General features: G+C 47.9%; 1 protein-coding gene across 1 annotated transcript in view; it reads right to left on the minus strand.

The window, feature by feature from the left end:
• Nucleotides 1-21,148, minus strand: part of Tg (thyroglobulin) — a 190,859-nt gene that overhangs the window by 149,100 nt on the left and 20,611 nt on the right. Inside the window, exons 11-20 of the mRNA XM_059247013.1 lie at nt 20,014-20,253; nt 16,157-16,291; nt 15,713-15,790; nt 15,066-15,178; nt 12,520-12,622; nt 11,504-11,698; nt 8,405-8,614; nt 7,161-7,315; nt 6,786-6,942; nt 4,816-5,031 (exon numbers count right to left, since the gene is read on the minus strand). Of these exons, the coding sequence (XP_059102996.1) occupies nt 4,816-5,031; nt 6,786-6,942; nt 7,161-7,315; nt 8,405-8,614; nt 11,504-11,698; nt 12,520-12,622; nt 15,066-15,178; nt 15,713-15,790; nt 16,157-16,291; nt 20,014-20,253 (1,602 nt within the window). The remainder of the gene's footprint in view (nt 1-4,815; nt 5,032-6,785; nt 6,943-7,160; nt 7,316-8,404; nt 8,615-11,503; nt 11,699-12,519; nt 12,623-15,065; nt 15,179-15,712; nt 15,791-16,156; nt 16,292-20,013; nt 20,254-21,148) is intronic.

Below are 21,148 nucleotides of genomic sequence, written 5' to 3' on the forward strand. Positions count from 1 at the left end.
AGGTATCTTCTTCCTAGCGGCATCAGTTCCCAGAATCAGAGTGACCATGTCCACACAAGTCACAAGGGAGGGAAGCTCCTTCTGGCCCCCACCCAAGTCACTGCACTATCAGGGACCATTCACATCAGACCTCAGAGATGACAGAGAAAAACCCTGCTGCATCTCCACAGGAATTGCTCTGCCTTGTAGCTCCACAGCTGTCTTCCAGATGTGTTTTAGAAGAGCCAAAAGGGAGAAACCTGATTCTTGGAGGGTGTGATTTCACTAGAAGGGAGAGTTGTGGTGTGCATGGTGGAATTAAAGCTCTGGAGCAGATAAAGCCGAGCTCATGTGTCTACACTGCCAGCTAATAACAGGGGGGCTCACTGAGAGTTGGTCATAGGCAAAGAGGTGTGCTTTCATCAAGGAGGTCATGATATCAGGGGAAGACATATGACCTCCTTGTTCCATAGGGTGACAAGGTTGCTGGGGCCAGCACTCAAGTTCAGGTGTGTCTGAGGAAAGAGTGCTGTCCTGCGTGTGTATAGAACTGTATGCGTCAGCTCCCTCGACTCACTCAGGATAGGATGGGGGCATACCTAACTCTACAGAAATGCCCACACATACAAGAAACTCACGGGGGATCTCAGACATAATCACAGCTACTGAAGAAACCCCAAGTCTTTCCCTGCTGCCTCTGTGAACACATTCTTGACCTTTCTGTCTGAAGAAAGATGAAAGGCTGCATGGTGGGGTGGGCTGGCGAGAAGGTGAGAAGACACAGCAGGTGAAATGTAGAATGTAGATGCATTTGAAGTGAAGCTGCCCAATGCCATGTGTAAACCTAACGCCGCTGGCCCTTCCGCTTCAGTAGTCCAGGTTTGCTAGAATCTAGTCACATTGACTCTCGACCCTCACTGAGTTAAACTGTTGAGACCAGACTGTACGGCAGAAAGTCACAAATATAGGCCATCTGGACCTTTACAGAAAAGGGTTGTAAGAAAGTACTCAGCAAAGCCTGACCCTAGACCTCTTCCCCAAGCACCCTTCTATGTTTTCCAAGAGGTCTTGCTGAAGCCCTTCCCATACTGATGTCACACACGACCCACACAGGGTCTCCTCTAGGTAAAGCCACCCCATCTAAATCCCTCATCTGCTCATGATAGGATCTGAGAGTCACTATTGATCAAGCACCCCAGAGGAAACTTGTGATTGGATTCTAATCTTCTCCTTTATGTGTGTTGTAACATGAATACAGTGTCCTTACATGTACGTAAACACCCACACACCAACTTAACGGTGTTTATCCAGGGAGCCCAGAACATTGCATATTAAAGTCTGAGAACGCAGTGGCTGACTTGTGTGACATGTCCTCTCTGTGACCCTGTTGCTGTGGGATGGTCTGTATGTCAAATGTGTTGCTGATTGGTCAATAAATAAATCACTGATTGGCCAGTGGCCAGGCAGGAAGTATAGGCGGGACTAACAGGAGAATTGAGAGAACAGGAAACTGGGTGAAGGAGACACTGCCAGCCGCCACCATGACAAGCCGCATGTGAAGATGCCGGTAAACCACGAGCCATGTGGCAAGGTATAGATTAATAGAAATGGATTAATTTAAGATATAAGAACAGTTAGCAAGAAGCCTGCCATGGCCATACAGTTTGTAAGCAATATAAGTCTCTGTGTTTACTTGGTTGGGTCTGAGTGGCTGTGGGACTGGCGGGTGAGAGAGATTTGCCCTGACTGTGGGCCAGGCAGGAAAACTCAAGCTACAAATGGCATCCAACGTGTTGGCAAGAGTTTCCACCTAAAACCTGAGTAAAAAGATTCTAAAACGGAGCTAAAAACAGCTCCTAGTTGTCTCTTTTAAGCTAGTGGCAGCCTGCGTGTTTGAGCTACTATGGCGGGTTCCTGGCGTGCATGCTCGACCTGCAGTATGGCGGGAATGAGGCCTCTGCAAGTGGCACATTAAGCTGTGTGGTGGATTTAGCCTTTGCTAGTACAAAACAAAAAAAGAGGTTTCTGGGCTACACGCTGCTTGGATAAAAGCATATACCCACGATAGTTCCCAGAGCCGGTGGTAAAGTACCACAGCCATGTTGGGAAGCTGAGGTGGGTGGAGCCAGCAGCCACAGCTGCTGCAGTTTAAGGCAATAGATTCACAATAAGACAGATTCAGATGTAATAGTTTACAATGTGTGTAAAAATGTACGTAGGCTTAAAAGAAAAAGAAAAAGGAACATATACAGTTATATAAAGAAATAAATAGTTTTTAAAAATAAAGTCTTTAAAGAGACAGTAAAGGTAGTATAAAAATAAGCCACATAAAAATGGATATTACACAGAGAATCTGGATTGTGTTGTCTTTGGGATTTTTAACTGCAGAAAAACATTTGATTGTAAAAGCTGTTGAGTTATGCCAAAATGTATATTTTAAAGGTACCTTGACTTCAAAATTTGGATGTAAAGATATGTTGCTTTGGAAAGGAGGCTCTGTTTTTGTTTCCACAGAAAGCCAGAGGCTATGAATCTGTTCCAGATTAAGACACATCAGGTTTGACCAGCCAAGACCACCTGAAAGGTCTCCGATGACACCATGGCCCAGATGAACCAACATCCAGAACCATTTCAAGGCAACTGGCTCAGATGATACACCCTCATGGACTACTCCATAATCCTAAAATATTCTTTGTGTCCCCATAAGATACGGCGCCCCCCTCCAGCAGGAAGTAGTAAGAGAAGCTACGCCCAAATTCCCAAATATACCAAGCTGACTTTGGAGATGTATAAAGGTTAAAACCTTCCTTTTTAAGAAAAGAAAAGGGGAAGTGCTGTGGGATGGTCTGTATGTCAAATGTGTTGCTGATTGGTCAATAAATAAATCACTGATTGGCCAGTGGCCAGGCAGGAAGTATAGGCGGGACTAACAGGAGAATTGAGAGAACAGGAAGCTGAGTGAAGGAGACACTGCCAGCCACCACCATGACAAGCCGCATGTGAAGATGCCGGTAAACCACGAGCCATGTGGCAAGGTATAGATTAATAGAAATGGATTAATTTAAGCTGTAAGAACAGTTAGCAAGAAGCCTGCCACGGCCATACAGTTTGTAAGCAATATAAGTCTCTGTGTTTACTTGGTTGGGTCTGAGTGGCTGTGGGGCTGGTGGGTGAGAGATTTGTCCTGACTGTGGGCCAGGCAGGAAAACTCTAGCTACACCCTGTTCCTCCTTCTTAGTAGATGCCACCATCCACTCTTCCTCCCACTTCTCTTCTTCCTGTCTGGTCAGCTCTCAAGAAGATGGAAAGACAGATTATGTGTTCTGGCCCAAGAGGAGCTAGGATTTCTCACCCATTGAAACTGGGTTTGGTGACTTCAAGTCCCTCTTGGGAGACAGCCTGCTCAAGCTGCACAAACCCATTTAACAAAACCTCCATCTCTTTTGTCTCATGGGAAAGATCCTGTCACCAGGGGCTCCAATGAGATAAATCCTTGCAAAGTCACACTGCAGAGTCTAAAACCTGAGGTAAATACTGCCTGGGCATGGCTGTGCTCCTGTTCTCTGTGCTAGGATGAGGATGTAGCTCAAACCCAGTAACTTGGCACAGGTTTAAGAAAGTCTATGTAGCCTTTGTTTGCAATCAATATAAATAATGGGGGAAAATAAGAGAGAACATCTCTCTCCAGCCTGATAAAAACATTCTCCATCTTATTCCATGTAGGAAGAAGGCTTCCATCCCATCATTAATCCTTTCAATCTTTGGCGATGGGACAATGATTCCCCTTTATTTCATGTGTGTTGTAACATGAACATAGTGTCCTTACAGATATATATATATATATATATATATATATATATATATATATATATATATCCACACATCAACTTAATGGTGTTCATCCAGGAAACCCAGGACACTGCATATTAAAGTCTGAGAATGACCCACATATGACCACACCTCTATCCCTGGAAGATGTATATTAAGTTATATGGCCAAAAGGAATTAAAATTAGAAGTGGAATTAAAATAAAAATAGATGGGCCATTCAGCCATGGAAGTGTCCTGGATTATCCAGCTGTAGGTCATTAAAATGGCTCTTAAGTCTGAAGGGGATGTGGTTCTGGAAGCAGAGAGGGTCAGAAAGCCACAGTACTGCTGCCCTTGACTATGAAAAGGGGATTCTGTAGCTAGGGAGTGTGGCTGCTTTCAAGAAACTGATGGGGTCAGATCCCTCAAGGGTCTCTAGGAAGAATACAGTTCTGAAGATATGTTGATTCTAGACAAGAAGACCCATGTTGCAATTCAACCTACTGAACTCTAAGATAAAGCACTGGGTCTGGAGAGTGATTTGTAAAGAGAGCAACAGGCAACAGACACATCTTTCATTCACTTCGCAGCTGCGTCCCCATGAAAATGATCTTCAAAGATGCTCACGGGCAAAAGCAATAACAGCCAAGTCAATCTGCTGCAGGTCTCATCACCATGAACAATAGAGTGGGCTGGCACATGGCTATATGGGGTTGAGAGGAATGACATCTTCCTAAAACAAAACTAAGAAATGTTGAGCCAGGAGACAAGGTAGACACTGGCTTTCTCTCCACAGTGATCCCAGCACCAGAGTTCACGCTGAGGAAGAACTAACAGAAAGGACAATGTCACACATTCTCCCTCTTGCGGAGCCTTGTGAGTGATGGCTAGTGAGTGATTCCCGTGAAAACCGGACAGTGGAAAATACTTCTTGACCAATGCATTGATGATCCCCCTAGAGGTCAGTGGCCTTTCCTGAAGCCTCCTGGGGTTTCATACCTCAGTCCAGAGGGGGGTGGGTACCTACCACAGCCCAGAGGGTCCTGACTGGTTGCTGAGACCCTGGAGTATCCTTCCAAACACCCGAGCTGAGTCCTTGGAGAGGTGACAAAGCTGTCTCCATGGAGGAAGTACAAGGAGGTGTCCGCTGGGAATGTCTTGGAGTCCAAATGAAGCTGGAACTTGCCACTTTGGATCAGATCTGCAAAGCGTCCAAGGAGATCCTGGCCCATTAAAGCCCTTTCTGTAAGACATGGATGAGGCAGAGGTCATCTCACTGTTCCTTGAAAGGCCAGGGAGGATAGTAGGGGTGGAGCTGCCTAGAGCACCCTGGCAGAAAGACACATGGGCATTATAGATTCTCTGATTAGACATTATGACAGACTGGGCTCAGAGAAGGTGAGTGGCTGGCCCAAAGTCACACACATACAAGTCAAACTCTAACCTAAGTCTCAGGTTCTGTGGCACCAAAGTGACCCATCCTGGTACAAGATGTGCTTCACCACGATCTAATCCTCAGGGTTCACATCTGCTGACAGGTCTAGGAATGCTTTCTTTTACAGGGGGGGAAGTTCCCAAAGGATAGTGGATGTGTAAGGGCCACCCACATGAAAGGTGTGGCCTTCTGTTGGAATGCAGCTTTTACTATTCTGCTAAGTCTGGAGAAGGCTATGACTTCCCAAGTAGAAAGTAGAGGCATGCCATGTAAGGTTCTGGGACAGACCTCTGCACACAGAAAACATCTAGGCTGCAGCCTGCCACTGGCCCTGGCATGAAGCCATAGTTATCATCGTCCTCACATTGAAGCTGGGGACAAACATCACATGCTTTTACAATATCAAACACTCCCAAATTATCCAGGTTTTCTCAGAGGACGGCTAATGGAAACGCCTAATCCATAATGCTAGGTAGATTGTTGTCAAGGTGACATCATGAATCCAAGAGAATGATAGGCTTGTAGCCTGCCCCCTGAATTCTACCCCAGACTTTTTTTTTTTTTTTTGGCGGGGGGCGGTGTTGTTGTTGTTTTGTTTTGAGAGATTTCTGCTCACAGAAGAGAGGTCAATTCCAGGCACTCTGGGTACCTTGGTGTTGGGCCACTGAATGACAGAGGAGAGACAGGAGTTATCCCCATGAGACTCTACTTAGAAATGTGTGCATTATTCCCTCTCCTACCGGCAAGCTCAGAGAAAACAGAGCACACACTCATGATAGTGTTCACACAATTCTCTCTACCCTTTCTCCTTAGATCTTTGTGATCGCTCTATTCATCTCGAGCATAACTGCCAGGCTTTAAGCAGGGGCAATGGGCTGTGGTGTTTTCTCAGTGGAAGTGGGTGGTATATAAGCCGTAAGCCAGTGAAGACTCCCTCTCTCCACCCAATCTCCCTTCATACTGTGCCTTACCTCTACATTAAAGTCTCTAGCCTCTCTATTGTTTATGTTATTTGTCCCCATTGACCAGAACTTTGCTGACTTTAATATACTTTTAAAATATATATACTACTTGTTGTTAGCTCTTTGAGACTTTCATACAGTGTAATTTCATTATATCACCCCAACTCTTTCCCCTAACTCTTCCCAGATCAACCTACAACCCTACCCACTTCTCCAATTTTATATCTTCTGTTTTTTTTCTAGTAATCTATCAGTTATGTAGTAATTATTATCTAATAATTATGTAGTAATCTATCCAGTTTGTGCTGCCGTGTGAGATGCTCCAGCATCTTAAGAGCACTTGCTGCTCTTGCAGAGGACTGGAGTTCAAATCCCAGCATTCACATTGGGTGGCTCACAACTGCCTGTAACTCCAGTTCCAGGGGATCTAACCTTTATATCCTTTTTAACACATAACTAACTCTTCCCAAGAGCTGGACACAATTCTCCCTATGTTGTTATGAGAAGAGACCATGCCTGCCCCAGTTTCATTGTGAGGAGGAGTCTGAGGCCTGATGAGGCTGCCCAGCTTCGTCAGGGTAGCAGCACAGATAAACATACCAATGCTGTGCAGGTCTGGAAGTGAAGCCACTGAGATGTCCCCAAGCTGCAATTTCCATGTGACATTCACTCCTAAGCGCTCTGCAGTCAGACACCCCACCTGAACCGAGGAGTTGTTACAGACAGTGCTGGAAACCAGGGTCCCAAATGTCTTCACCTGCATGGAGAGGGACACCTTGATTTAGGGACGAATAAGAAGCTGCCACTATCAAGCATCTGTTAGGAGTCTGACGGAGCTTATGTTACTTCCTGTAGTCTTCTACCACCCTGCTCCCAGGGGGTTGGGTACTGAAAAGCTTCTTCCCCACGTGAGGCTTCCTGAGAGTGATGCTAAATTCAGCCCAAGCCCTCGCTGTGGGGAAGGCTGCCACATACCCGGATCTGGCAGAAGCCACGGGTTGTCAGCTCATCTAGTATGAAGACCTGGAAGGCCTGCAGCAAGCCGGAGTAGTCAGCACTGCACATCTTGCCTGGTGGGAGCAGGAGCTGGAAGTGTGCTTGAGTTTGCATGGTCTGCCACAGCTGAGGCCCTGCAGCCAAGCACAAGAGGTCAGTGGGCTAAGGCGATCGGCCTGCAGGGTTCGTTCCCGTGGGTTTTCCTTTGTGCAAACGAGTCCCTCCTCATTTAGCACAAGCACACAAGCATTGATTTTTTGCACCCATGTCCTAAGGTACCCCATACTTTCTGGCACACTGGTTTAGCTCTGAATCACATAGCCACCTCAGAGCCGATTCAGCCTCTAAATCGAGGTGCTTCCTAGGGATTCTGACATTCCCCTGGGAAAAACCTCCCACACTGCTTTGCAGATAAGCCTCACCATCCCACATGATTTTGCAGACAAGGGGTAGATGTTCTCTAATGCTGTTCAGCATTCAACCTACAGTACTTTGCAGCTAATCCTGTCATGGTCACTCTGGCAGTTAGCCGGAGCCTTGGAATGGAGACCAGTCTCAGGATATGGGTCTCCACCTCAGATGCTCCTCTGATCAATGCTCCAGGAGTATCAAGTGTAACATTCCAGTTCAAACTGATCTACTGGGGCTGCTCACACCCTGGTCTTCTCAAATCAGGCTACCATAATGCTGTCTGCATAGGTGGGTTTGTCTTTACTTGAGTTCAGTGGGTTCTCTGGGGCAGCAGAAGAAGCTGTACATAGGAAAAGGTCTGCATTTACCCAAGGCTCTGATGTCCATCTGGCATAGATCTTGAACCCCTGTCCTTCCAGGAATTCACCATAGAGGTCAAGATGGATATGGGGAGAGGTTGGGGCTCATCATAAGGTGAGGGGAAGCCCAAAGTACATCACGTATAGTCCCTCACTCAGCAGCTGGAGCATCTACCACTGAACATCTGTTTCCAATCCAAGTAACCCAGGGCAACCTAGAATACGTTAATTCTCCCATAGAGCATTTGGCTGCAGAGAGCCACCAAGAAAACCAAACTCCAGGAGCCATGGGCATATCTGCTCCTTCTAGAAGCAGTGCTCCATGGGGCCAGCTCTCCAATCCTGGTGCCGCAACTTACCATAAAAAGGCTGTGTTTGAATGGGAGAGAGGTTCCTCAGCAATAGCCCTGAGAGGGAACAGAGTGCAAGCCAAATGTCCCCTTTGCTACTCACGCTGGCAGGCTCGGGGTGGTGGCAGTGAGACCCAGCGCCGACTCTCCAGGCTACAAATCAGTGGCCCTAGTGGGAATGCACTCTGACGGCCCTGGCGGCAGAGCAGCTGGCACTGCTGAACGGTGGTCCCTCCTGGGCCAGAGGCTGTCTCGCAGAAGACCACTCCATCAGCCACGTCTGACTCAGAGAACGGCAGTGGACACTGTGGGCCTGGGAGCAAGCAGGAAGAGGAGTCATGGGCACCTGCCAGGCTGCAACCCAGCTCCTGCCTACCTTTCTGTTTCTCTCGACTGCTCCTCAGGCCCCTGCTCGTTGTGCCCTGATCTTCCAGGGCAGGGCCTTCCCCTCTATGGCCTTTTTCCTTCTACGCCCTCTCTCTGGAGAAGCCCTCCACTTCCCAGTTTCACCAGACAGCAAAACAAAAGTGAGTCTTACAGCAGCATCTCCAACTACCTTACAGATCCATGAGCCACCACCCCATTCTCTTCACCTCAGGGCTCACAGCCCATGCTGTCCTCCATGTTTCCCACATTAGCAGCTCTGAGCTCAAGGGGTGGCACCTGCAGCCACCAGCCATTCCAAGCCAGAAGCATGCCATGGTGCCAAGAGACTGGACTCTGCCCTCCCTATGTCTTTCTTGTCTGCACCCATTCCCCCAGTGAGACAATAGTCCTCTGCGTGAGCTCTCCAGCACTGTCCACCTTCCTCATGCCCCTCCAGTCTCCACTGCCCATACTGGCTATGGGATCTTGACACCTTCTGTGCCTGCTGCCGCTGCTCCCCACTCTTCATGCTCAGCTATGGAACATTCCATGGGGCTCTGCAGCATGGGAGGACCAGGCCAGGGGTAAAGGGGAAAAGGACAGGGTGCACTCCTCTTCACATCAGTCTCCTGGCTCTGGGATTCTTCCCAAATCTCATCTACTAGAGACTATCATTGCTGTAGAGGCAAGGAGAGGGGAGGCTGTAAGGCACCGACTAGTTTCCCAAAGTCACACACTGGTGAGAGACGGGGACCAGCTCCTGTTTCTTCCATCTTTTCTCACTAAAAGGCTGCATATTGAATGTGTGTGTGTGTCAGGAGCTGTGGTGGTTTGAGTAAGAATGGGATCCCATATGCTTATAGATTTGAATGCTTGGTCATTGGAGAGCGGTGCTACTTGACAGGGATTTGGAGGTGTGGCTCTGTGGAAGGAAGTGCATCACTGGGGGTGAGCTTTGGTGTTTCAAATGCTCAAGCCAGACCCAGTGTCTCTCCCTCTCTCTCTTGGTGCTGCCTGCCGATCCTGAAGTAGAACTCTCAGCTTCCTCTCCAGCACCAAGTCTGCCTGCGTGTCACCATGCTTCCCACCATGATGACAATGGACTAAACCTCTGTATGTAAGCAAGTCCCAGTTAAATGCTTTTTTTCCCCCTAAGAGTTGCCATGGTCATGGTGTCTCTTCACAGCAATAGAACTTTGACTAAGACAGGAGCCTTTCACATGCTGACATAAGTTTCACAGTGACTTAGAGAGATGGGGACTATCCTTAGGGCCTGTAACAGGTAAAGGCCCAACTCATGGAGAGAGGGACTTTTCTATCCATAGTTCTACAGCAGGACAAGTCATTTTCACAATGCCCAGAGAAGGCTGTGGTTCCTAGGAATGTGACCTGGGAGGTAGAAAAAGGCAACTGGTCTCTCAAAAACATCAGCAAAATGTCAGACATATTTACTAAGTGCACACTGGTAACTGCATCGCTAAGCCATTCATGAGGTGCCTTTACTGGTTTAACCATGACACTAAGGAGTAGCTGCTTTTAAGAACTCAGTTCCAGAGAGGTTCAGAGACCAGTCTGAGGTCCCCAGCAGAAAGTAGCAGAGCTGATGTACAAATCCACCTTTCTTTTCCCAACCCTGAGATTTTTTTTTTTTTTTTTTTTTTTTTTTTTTTTTTTTTTTTTTTTTTGCATTATGTTCTCTGGCAAGTCAGGAGCAGGAAGCTTCGAAGACTCATCACTGAGCCTGGGCAACCTCAGGCCTCATGAGACGAAGGTTCCAAGTTAGTTCCACTCTTTGGGTTTGAATGAATAGTGTTTTCTGGCCCCTAATCAAGACCAAGTCCCCAGAGCACTCCAGTATTCTCTAGTAACCTGGGAAGTCCCTGGTCCCCACATATAGTCAGTCACTCACTCAGCTTTGACCAACTCCTCCCATTACTGTGGATATCTGGAGGTCACCCTCCATCAAGATACTTCCCAAGTCCTCTGTGAGACACAGATGGCCTTGCAGCCCCATGGCTCAGAAGGCAGGAGGACACAGTCATCAAGGCTATGGTTGAGCTCTTAGCTTTGTGGCCTTAACTGGCACATTGTTTGGTTTCTTTGTTTTTGGTTTGGTTTGGTTTGGTTTGGTTTGGTTTGTTTTTGTATTAGGCATGCTCTTGCTATGTTTGCCACCCAAGCAGGCTCACAGGCATTGCCTCCATGCCAGATGTTTAAGTATACTATAAAACGTAATAGTACATTTCAGTAATCTTATATATGCTCATGTGATGTATATCTCAGTACTTGATACTCAAGTAACTTCCTGAATTACAAATATAAAAACAAACAAGATGGCCCCTCTTTAGATTTCGGAAATGTGAGTCCCCAGGAAGTCCTGCTTTCTTTCTTTCTTTCTTTCTTTCTTTCTTTCTTTTTTTTTTTTTTTTTTTTCCGAGACAGGGTTTCTCTGTGTAGCTTTGCGCCTTTTCTGGATCTCACTCTGTAGCCCAGGCTGGCCTCAAACTCACAAAGATCTGCCTGCCTCTGCCTCCCAAATGCTGGGATTAAAGGCATGCACCACCACCGCTGCTGGCTGGTCCTGCTTTCAAAATGCTTCTCTTGATTGGGGACAATAGGAAAAGCCAAGCCAGACTCCACTTAACTGCCACATGGATTCCTGAGGCAGCAGGTTCTTCTATGATTTTTGGAAGTGCACACCAGTAACCGCAGAACATCAGTCAAGTGTCTTGATATCCTGCCCATTCCTGCTCCAACAGCCCAGCATCTCAGAGACCCCAGCCTGGTACAGCATGAGGCTTTCAGCCTACAGTCCCTCCAGCAGCTCAAGACTTACTCTCACAGGCAGGCTGGGTGCCTACCACACGGGTCCCAGGCACTTCCTCTCCATTGTCCAGGGCACACCAGCAACTGCCCTGGGCCAAGTCACACTGCACTGGAGAGAAGCCCTGTGCCTCACAGATTGGGGTGTAGCCAGGACTGACTCTCTGGGTCAGGGCTCCGCTCTTGAGAACATCACAGAGGGCTGGACCTGTACAGAGGCAAGTGAAGGGGAAACATGCTCTGGCTTTGCTCTGACCTTTGCCACACCCCTCCTTGTTACTCCTGCCATACTAGACCAACTATTTGTAGGGTCCCAGGGGTGTGCGCTCTGTCTCTCCCATTGCCTACCCTGGAGCCCCTCAGAACCCCGGGGGATTTCAAAGATGAGCAACCGAAGAGAAGGGTGATAAGGGTACAACATGGAGCCATGGGACAGTCCTGAGTCAGCAACCAGACAGAGGCCTGTGAAGCCTTCCGGGAAACTGCTGGGGGTCTCTGAGAATCAGATGCAGAGGACTGGGGAGGGATAGATATCTTCTAGGCAGCTGAATCACATTGAAAGAAAGTCTGGGAGAGAGAGAGAGAGAATGTCCTCTCTTTAAGTGCTAACCACCGTTTGTGACAAGATCTTAAGCACAAACAGTGACACACAGAGAGAAATGATAGAGGCCACACAGGGTTGGCCTTGGGAACATGAATGAGCACGTGACACAGAGCTGTAGGGCCAGGCAGAGCACACAGTGCCTCGTGGCTGCATGGCCAGGGGCCCCCTAAGTGCCAGTGTCCCCGGAGGCAGGGACAGATGCTGGCTACTGATACTGGCTAGTGCTTCTCGGTTACAGAGCACAGCCAGCTCCTGGCCACACTGGCTTTCCTGAGGTCTTCCAAAATGGGAAGAGTGCCTGTTTTACAGAAGAGAAAGTTGAGGCACGTTTGGATCAGGAGCCGTGTCCCGGCTGAGGTGGTGGCAGAGCTGGGACTTTGTACCCAGTGGCTTTAGGACAACAAAGGGAAGAGATGGTTACTCACACTGAGCACTGCCGTTTGTGTTTGGTGGCATCCGTTCTCCTGAGGCTGGGTCCACACACCAAATTCCTGTTCTTGATGTCTGCTGTCTGGCGTACTGTCCTGTCTGTGATAAAGCCATGGTCATTTCAGTATATACAAGGTTTTGCAGTTCACTTATTGGTGGAAGAAAGTCTTATAAGAATGTCCCTTCCTAAACAACCTGTGACAGCATCTCCAAAGAAGGTTTTCCATAAAGGGGTCACTAACTCATTCAAACTTTATAGCCATGCTCTCTCTGAATTGTTGGCCACCAAGCCAGGACAAGTTGTGCCATTTGAGAGAAGGGAAAACTGAGTCTTATCATGAGATATGAGGCAATGGAGCAATGTCCCAGAGCTAGAGAGTAGCAGGACTGCACATGCCACACACTGTCCAGAACAAACCCTAGAAATGACTTTTAATCCGCAACCTCAGAGAAGCCTCAAGTGTCTCTAATTAGTAATACAGGTATGGCCCAACAAGCCCTACCTCCTGTTGGGGACCTTCAGACAGGACCTATCAGTGTGGGCTCCTACTTTCCTGTCCTGTCCTGGGTCAGCAGATTCTCTTACCTGACACTTGAACTATCTAGGCCTCAGGCCTCAGTTTTTCCACATAAAAAGCTAGGACACTGGATTAGATGGATCTTCTTCTTCTTCTTCTTCTTCTTCTTCTTCTTCTCTCTCTCTCTCTCTCTCTCTCTCTCTCTCTCTCTCTCTCTCTCTCTGCATGTGTGTGTGTGTGTGTGTGTGTGTGTGTGTGTGTGTGTGTGTGTAGATATACATGCATGCATGCATTTGTGTGTGCATGGAGGTCAAAGGACAACCTCAGCTGTTGTTTCTCAGATGCCAGGAACCTAATATTTTTAGGTAGGGTTTCTCATTCGTCTGGAACTCACCATGTAGGCTAGGCTAGCTAGCCAGGAACCCGGGCATCTGCCTAGCTCTGCCTCCTTAGTACTGGGATTATAGGTAAGACACTATGATGTTCAGCTTTTGCTATATGGGTTCTGGGGAGTCAGGTCTTGGTGCATGTGAGACAAGCACTTTAAAGACTAAGTCATCTCCTCAGGCCTGGTACCGGAGCACTTTCACTCCAGGAACTCCTTCAGTAGAAAAGCCTCATCCCACTTCTGCAACTCAAAGCCCTGAGCACAGAGACATAAACTGTCAAAAAGCATCCAGCACTGAGTGTGCCGAGTGTCACACATACTGGCTGCCACTTGCTGGCTTTATAGTGTGCTGTGGCTGGTCTGCAGACGAGAGTCACCCACATTTACCCAACATCTCCAGGAGGCTCACAAACACCTTCATCCCAGGTGAGTCACAGAATCCACAAGCACTCAGAAAGGTGGGCAACTCTGCCACCCTCGTTGTTCTACACAGAGAAAGAAAGATCAGATGGCATGCCTGTGGCCATCTGGTCAGCCACCAGGTAAGATTCAAACTCTAGCAAAGTGCTGCGGGAGTTTTATGAGAGAAAGTTAAAATTGTCAATACCGGTCTCAATTCATTGAGATCCCAATCGAGTCTAGCTGTCAGTTAACTGCCAGTCCTGGGAGGTGAAGAGAGGCTAGAGATGCAGATATCAGTTTGGGTAATGAGGGTTTTAACTGTTGTTTACAGGCATCACAGCTGGCAAGAAGCTACACAATCTGTGGACCACCAGGTCACATGGCAGAATCACCCTTCCTGCCTTCAGAAGGTGCAATCCCCACATGTCTTTTCTCAGGAGAACAGCCATGCTGGGGATAGTGGGCAGACTTGTCTCCAGGGGAAGGTGATTTGTTAGCCAAGATAAAAGACTAAATTACATTGGCAACTTTCTCTCCAAATTAATTAATAAGAGGACCATGTTCATGGAATCCCATAATACCCATGGCATTGTTCAGCATTACATGTCTCATGAAGGTCTTATACTCGGGTTTCATCTGATTTTCACATAGCTCCTGGGAGAGCAGCAGAGCAGGTGGTGAGGTCACCCACCCTTTTGTAAGGACAGGGGACAGGCATGGGGGTGTGGACCACTTGGTAAGTGAGTGGCTAGATCCTCAACACAAACTCTTTCCCTAGAGGCTTTTATGTGAGTGTTTCAATGAACTGTGAGTTAGAACTGCCTACAGGGGAGCTAGGAGTGACAAGGGGTGACATCTTCATCTAAGGGTGGGAACCAGACAACCTAGCACATCGACCTGAACAAGGGCACTTCAGAAACCATGTGATAGTGACCACACTTGTGCTAATCAGTCTTTAAAGTCTTTTGGTGAAGGATTTGACTTGGAGTCTCAAGATAATCCAAGAACTAGATAAGACAAGATTAAAACAAAACACGATTGGGCACAGAGAAGGTAAGCAACCTGCCCAAGGGCACACAGCCAGGTCCAGAAGGACAGGATACTCATGACTCCCTGTGAGTTTTATACTAAAGAGAATGAACTAGAAATCTAGAAAATCCACCATCAGCCAGAGAAGGCCAATGTCAGTGCCAGTGTCTGTCCTTGTATCCTTCCTGAGTCCACAGAAGCTCACCTGTAGGCAGGTGGGGGTGAACAGGTCTCCTGGACCTGGGTTTCTTTGGGGTCCCGCCTGCTTCCATGCAGACAGCAGCCCATTGGCTCGGGATAGCTCACAGCTTGTGGGGCCTGTGGGAGAGAGGGGCTGTGAACAAACGGTTGTAGAGCTAAGGGGAGGCAGGCAGCCCTGGCTAACCCCAGACTTCAGACCAGCAGATGTGTGTTCCACAAAGCTAGAACGTCAGGAGAGGCAAGCTGAAGTTCAGGGGCAGAGACACATGCGGGGTTTGTTGGTGGCTTTGAGGGGTCAAGTGGGTCCTTGATGGCCCAGGGGTGACCCTCAGTGGGAGGCTGGGCTGCAGGAACACATGTGAGGTAGTGATATAACTACAGAAGTTGGAGCTGCCCAGGAGCCAAGGCACAGGGATCAAAGGCAGGCTGTCAGCTGTTTGGGGCTCTTCCTGGTACATCCCCAGTGAGAGCACCAACAAGGATGGCCCTAAGTCAACATGAGCCCCAGACTTGGGGACATAGGAAAAAATACATCCAGGGGTCTGGAGGCCTAGATCCTAGAGTCCCGCTCAGTTGCATGACCAAGCCGGCTCCAGCAGCATAGAGGCCATTCTAGAGACCAGATTGAAGAATCTCACCGGCTTTACTTACACTGGGGCATCTGTGAGAAGCGTGCAGTCAGTGAGGCCGGGATGAACTCTCCCCTTCCATCCACACACCAGCACTGTCCTGGAAAAAAAGGCATAGCCCAGAAGCCCCAGAAGCATGCTGGGAACTCTCCCAAGTGTCCTGTGAGTAACTTCTCTCTTTTGCATTCATAGTGATGCCAGCAAGGTAGCCTGTCTGGCCCTGGCCCCCCCACCCGACACTATCCAAAATCATAAGACTTAGCATCCCACACTCCCAGCAAATGAGCATTTCAACTCGGAACTGACTGGAGGGCCCTGCTTCCCTTACACAGGGGAGACAGCTGGTAGCAGAGAAGCTAAGGGTTAGTCCTAGTTGTTAAAGAGGGACCAATAATCTAGACCACTTGCCTCCCCCTGTGTGGCTCTTTCCTCTAAATATTCGCTTGCCTTCTCAAAGTCTCCTTACCGGTCCCAGCATGGCACTGCACAGGTTCCCAGCCTCCAAGAATATCGCACTGTGGCACATAGGGCCCTGACCACAGACTGACAGCTCCGTCGGTCTCTCCCTGGGAAGCACGGAGGCTCTGATAGAAATTCAGTGCTAGAGCCGCAGAAGGAAAAACACAGAATGTGACAGCTGCCTTGTGGGCTCTCTCCTGAGATAAACCAAGCACACCTCTGAACACGCCCTTGCACCCATATAACCTCAGCCTTCTTATAACCTGAGAAACATTTCAATCTGAAATTTCACTTAGACTCTTGGACAGCCAGCAGACACTCAGCAGACCGCCCTGTGAAAATAAGCCCTAGACTACATTTGGAAGACTCTCTACAGCTCAGCGTGGCAACCTCATAGAGAGTTGATTAGGCTGGTGGGTGGCTTCATGCCCATGGGATGCACTTTACTCTAGAGAAGAGTCATGGTGTAATAAGATTTTACTTTGGGCTGCCAGCTCACAAAAAAATGACCTGGAAACTTCTTATTAGCTATTGTAGCTTGGCCTACAGCTTAGACTTGCTCCTAACTAGCTTTTATAACTTAAATTAACAAATTTATATTAATCTACGTTCTATCACGTGGTGTTACCTCTCTTCCATCTTGCATCACCTGTTTCCTCTCTGTGTCCCTGGCCTCTCTCTCTCTCTCTCTCTCTCTCTCTCTCTCTCTCTCTCTCTCTCTCTCTCTCTCTCTCGCCTAGATTCCTCCTCCTCCTTCCTCTCTCTGCCTGGAAGTCCCACATATACTTCCCGCCTAGCTATTGGCCGTTCAGCTTTTTATTACACCAATCACAGCAATACACCTTCACACAGTGTAAAACATCCCACAACACATGGGCATCCAAAGGTATGTTGTATACTAGGTGTGTCAACCTTTTGTCATGGACACAACATCGTCACCTACAAAGTTCGGTCTCAAGAACTACACAGTTGAGTTACAAAAATAGAATCTCACATGTGTCTCATAATGCTTTGAGTAGGTTTATGGCTTTGTGTGGGGTCACTTTCCTAGTTATCCTGAGACACATGTGACCCACAGGGCTGCAGGTTGGACATGCCTAGAAAGGATTGACTGAATTAATGGTATTAGCATCCCATCTGACCAGTGACAAAACGGAGGCAGACAGATAACTACTTAACCATGGTCTCACAACAGGATATGGAAGGAAGGCTTTGACCACATGTGATTGACACACCACAGCTCTTCCACCCCTGCAGGGCTCCTCTGCTCAGCACTCACCACCATTAAACACATCATACATGTTCTGATCCAGTTTGTGTATGTGTTCCTCTTCTGGTCTCACATTTGGGATCCTCGGTACAGAGATTCATGTTTCTTTTACACAAAGAACAGACCCTGACTCATAATGTATACACTCAAGAAACATGCCTTGACCTAGGCATGATGGTGTACACTGTAATCCCAGCTACTGGGGAAGCAGAGTCAAGAGGATCTCAAGTTGAAGACCAGCCAGAGCTACAGGGTCAAGGCTACTCTGGGAAACTTAGTGAGATGCTGTCTCAAAAAAATTTTTTTTTAATTAAAAAAAAAAGAACTGGAGGTGTGGCTCAGTGGAAGAGTAATTATCTTAGCATATATAAGGCCCTAGTATATGTAAGATTTGCAAAAAAAAGAACAAATAAAGGAAAAAAGAGGAAAGGGATAGAGAGAGAGAGAGAGAGGATTGAAGTAAATACTGCCATGTATGCATGCATGTATGAGGGGAAGGGCAAAGAGAAGTACGCAGTGGCCAGAGCCCATGGCCTGGATCTCCCAGATCCTCACCCTAGGTTCCTGCCACCCTTCTACAGAGCTGGGTTTCTCTCCCATCCCTTTTTCCTGTCTGGCCTCTAACCTTTCTACAAATGCAAGAGGCTAGAGTGTGGCTTCTCCTGGAGATCTACCACCTCTGATGTAGCTTCTGCAGTCTTCTTCATACTTGGGGAGTTCTTCCCAACCTGTTGCATGTCACGAATCATCTTCAAGGCTCCTGGAGGAGATGTCTCAGATATAAGGATAGCACCAACCTGCAGTCAGACACTAAGATCTACATTTGAAGCCTCCTGGTGTTGTATATGGTGCTCTCAAAGCTGACAAGTTTCTATATATCCTGTTGCCATACCTCTTGGCTGTGTGATCAGGAGCAAGTTACTCTACCTCTCTGACCCTGCATTTGCCCATCAGTGTAATGAACTCAGTACTGACTGGGGCAAGTGTGACATCATATTAAAAGAGCTGGTAGTAGGTGACGTGCATTGAGTTGACATCCACACCCCCTGCCTCATCAGGTTCTAGGCACTACGTCCTTATTCCACTAACCAAAGGTGCTTTGTGGTCCTCATTCTCTCCTTGTCCTGGGACCTCAGTCCCCAGATTTCAAGGTAAAGAGCAGCTTGGCTACCTCTTTCTAGAGTCTTCCTCTTCATAGACTAAGGTGTTCAAAGCCAGAGCAAGAGTCTAGCTGGAGAGGAACTTCCCGAGCTTGACTTCTGAAGGAAATGTCACCCTGCTAAACAGTGACAAATTACGGCATCAGCAGCTCCTCTGCATTCTGTGCCAATCAAAGAGATCCCAGCTACAGGATTGCCAGAACCACTTCTCTCCCTGAGAACATCAGACTCTGTCTAGGTGCAGGATTTGAAACAACCGTTTTGCTGTTAAAAGCAGAAGCCCCCAGGTTTCTGAGGAAGTGAGAAAGGTGGACCATGGACAGAGAAAAAAAGAGCAGCAAGGTGAGTGATGAGCAGGCCATGGGTGAGGAAGGTGAAGAAGGCATTTGCTTTGGCCTCCAGAGCAGTTGTTTGGAGAGGGGAGGGAATGGGGGGGCAGCAAACAGACTGATCTGTGAGATCCTTCTCTGAGGCTAGAACCAAGCCAGCAGTAAGTGCCATCAGGGGAAGACAGGGACTCCCCAGCTTGCTGCCAGGAATTCACTCTGATGTCACATAAATGTTGTCAGAGGGAGCACACCCCAGAACCCCAGAGACCACTGAGAAAGGATGGGAACTCAGACGAGGCTCAGAGAGAGATGGATCTCAGATCTGTTGATGTGGGGTCAGTGACAACCCAGTGAGGTCAGATGCTCTCGCCAGAGCAGGCTGCAGGCAGAGGAAGGACACTGGTTCTCAGGTGAACTAGGTCTCAACACTGACTCCAGCTGCTCCATGTTCAGCGGGGCAGGGCCCAGGACACTAATAGTATGGGTTAGACTAAGACTCCTGGCCCAGTTTTCATAGTTACCAGATGTGTGAACCGAGGCAAGTGACTAAACCAGGTCTCAACTTCCTTGTGTAAAGAATCACAGGTAGTATCTTTGTTCTTTTGAAATATTAACAGTATTAACACAATGAGCCAATCATGTTCCTTTCATCCAAGTGCCTGGTCAAAACACTGTGTGGCTGTTGCTAGGCCAGAGGACTGTGTACCTCTCTCACGTTCAGAGATGACACAAACCTTTGGGACCTGCTCTCACAATTCCCTAAGTCCTCGGTAAGGAGGGCCATGTCCCTTCTCCCTCCCTGTAGCCTTGGAAACAAAAAGCAACTTTAAGATAGGCCAAGGGTTGAGCACACATGGGTCTTTTAACAAGATTGTGGTTTTATGAGGGCTGAAGGTGCCATCTGAGGTACACAATGTGAAGCCCCACAGGGGCTCTGCTGAAGGATCACACATCCTTTAGGAAACGCTGTTGCTAGGGTCACAGAACCACTCTGCCTTTCCAGGAACATGGCAGCCCAAGTTAAGTCCAGGGGAGTCAAATGCAAGCTCTTGCTCCCCACAAAGAGATGAAGTGAGAACCTTCTTTCTGTGCAACAAACACTCACTGGACTGAGCAGCCAAACGAATGGCGTATTCACCCCCACGTAGAAACTTCTCAGAGAAAGCCTCCCGGGATGGGTAGAGAGGAGGAAGGCCAAGCTCCTCACTGGTCAGCTGGATTCCCTTGGCCACTAAAAAACTCTCTCCCAGAGGAAATGAGGACCCATTGGAGGCTGAGACAATCTCTTCCGTTTCCTTAATGAACTTCAGGGCGCGAAGTTTCACTTCCTCACAGGAGCCGGGACCTAGGACAATGCAAAGAGCACAGGCAAATTCAGTCACCAAGCCCAGCTCCCTTTGCCTTGTCTTCTTGACCTCATTAATCAGCATTCAGGGAGGAAGCTGCAGAAGATTGGTGATAGGCGATGTTCACACCATGCCAGGCTCACACCAAGTACATTCATAGCATCTAATTTAATCTGGGTACCAGTCTAAGAAGGTACTTGCTCCCAGGTGTCCAGGTTTCATTTCTGATGCTGTGCTGTCCTCATCTAAGAGCAATATAGGGAAGAAAGGGATTTATTTGGCTTACAATTCTGGCCCCAGCCCACCACTGAGGGAAGTTGAAACAGACACTCAACAGGAACATGGAAGGCAGCCCTGATAATTCACACAGCATTACCTCTGACCAAAGACCTTCCTTCACAGCCAAAGAAGTGCAACAGGAGCCATGGAGGATTTTGTTTGCTGTCTGGCAAGTCACCTATGCTTAGCTAGCTTATTAATATAGTTTAGTACCACTTGCCTAGGGAATAGTATTGCCTACAGTGGGCTAGATGCTCCTACATCAATTAATAATCAAGACAACACCCCAAAGACATATCCATGGTCCAATATAATCTAGGCATTTCCTCAACTGAGATTTTCTTCCCATATAATTCCAGGTGGTGTCAAGTAGACAATTAACTTGGACACCATAATATGGATGAGAAATTGAGGCCTGCAGAAGTCATATTACTCAAGCAAGTTCCTCACTAAACAGTTGATTCAGAATTGCTAGAGAGTCTCATCCTACAAACATTGATCTGGACCACCTGGATGGACAGATAGAAAAAGGTGGGTAGATGGCTGCTTGGGTGGATAGATGTGCAGACTGAAGGATGGATGGACATGTAAGTGCCGCCATGGTTCCCAGAAATG

This window comes from Peromyscus eremicus, chromosome 20 (genome assembly GCF_949786415.1).
Source record: "Peromyscus eremicus chromosome 20, PerEre_H2_v1, whole genome shotgun sequence".
Classification (NCBI taxonomy): domain Eukaryota; kingdom Metazoa; phylum Chordata; class Mammalia; order Rodentia; family Cricetidae; genus Peromyscus; species Peromyscus eremicus.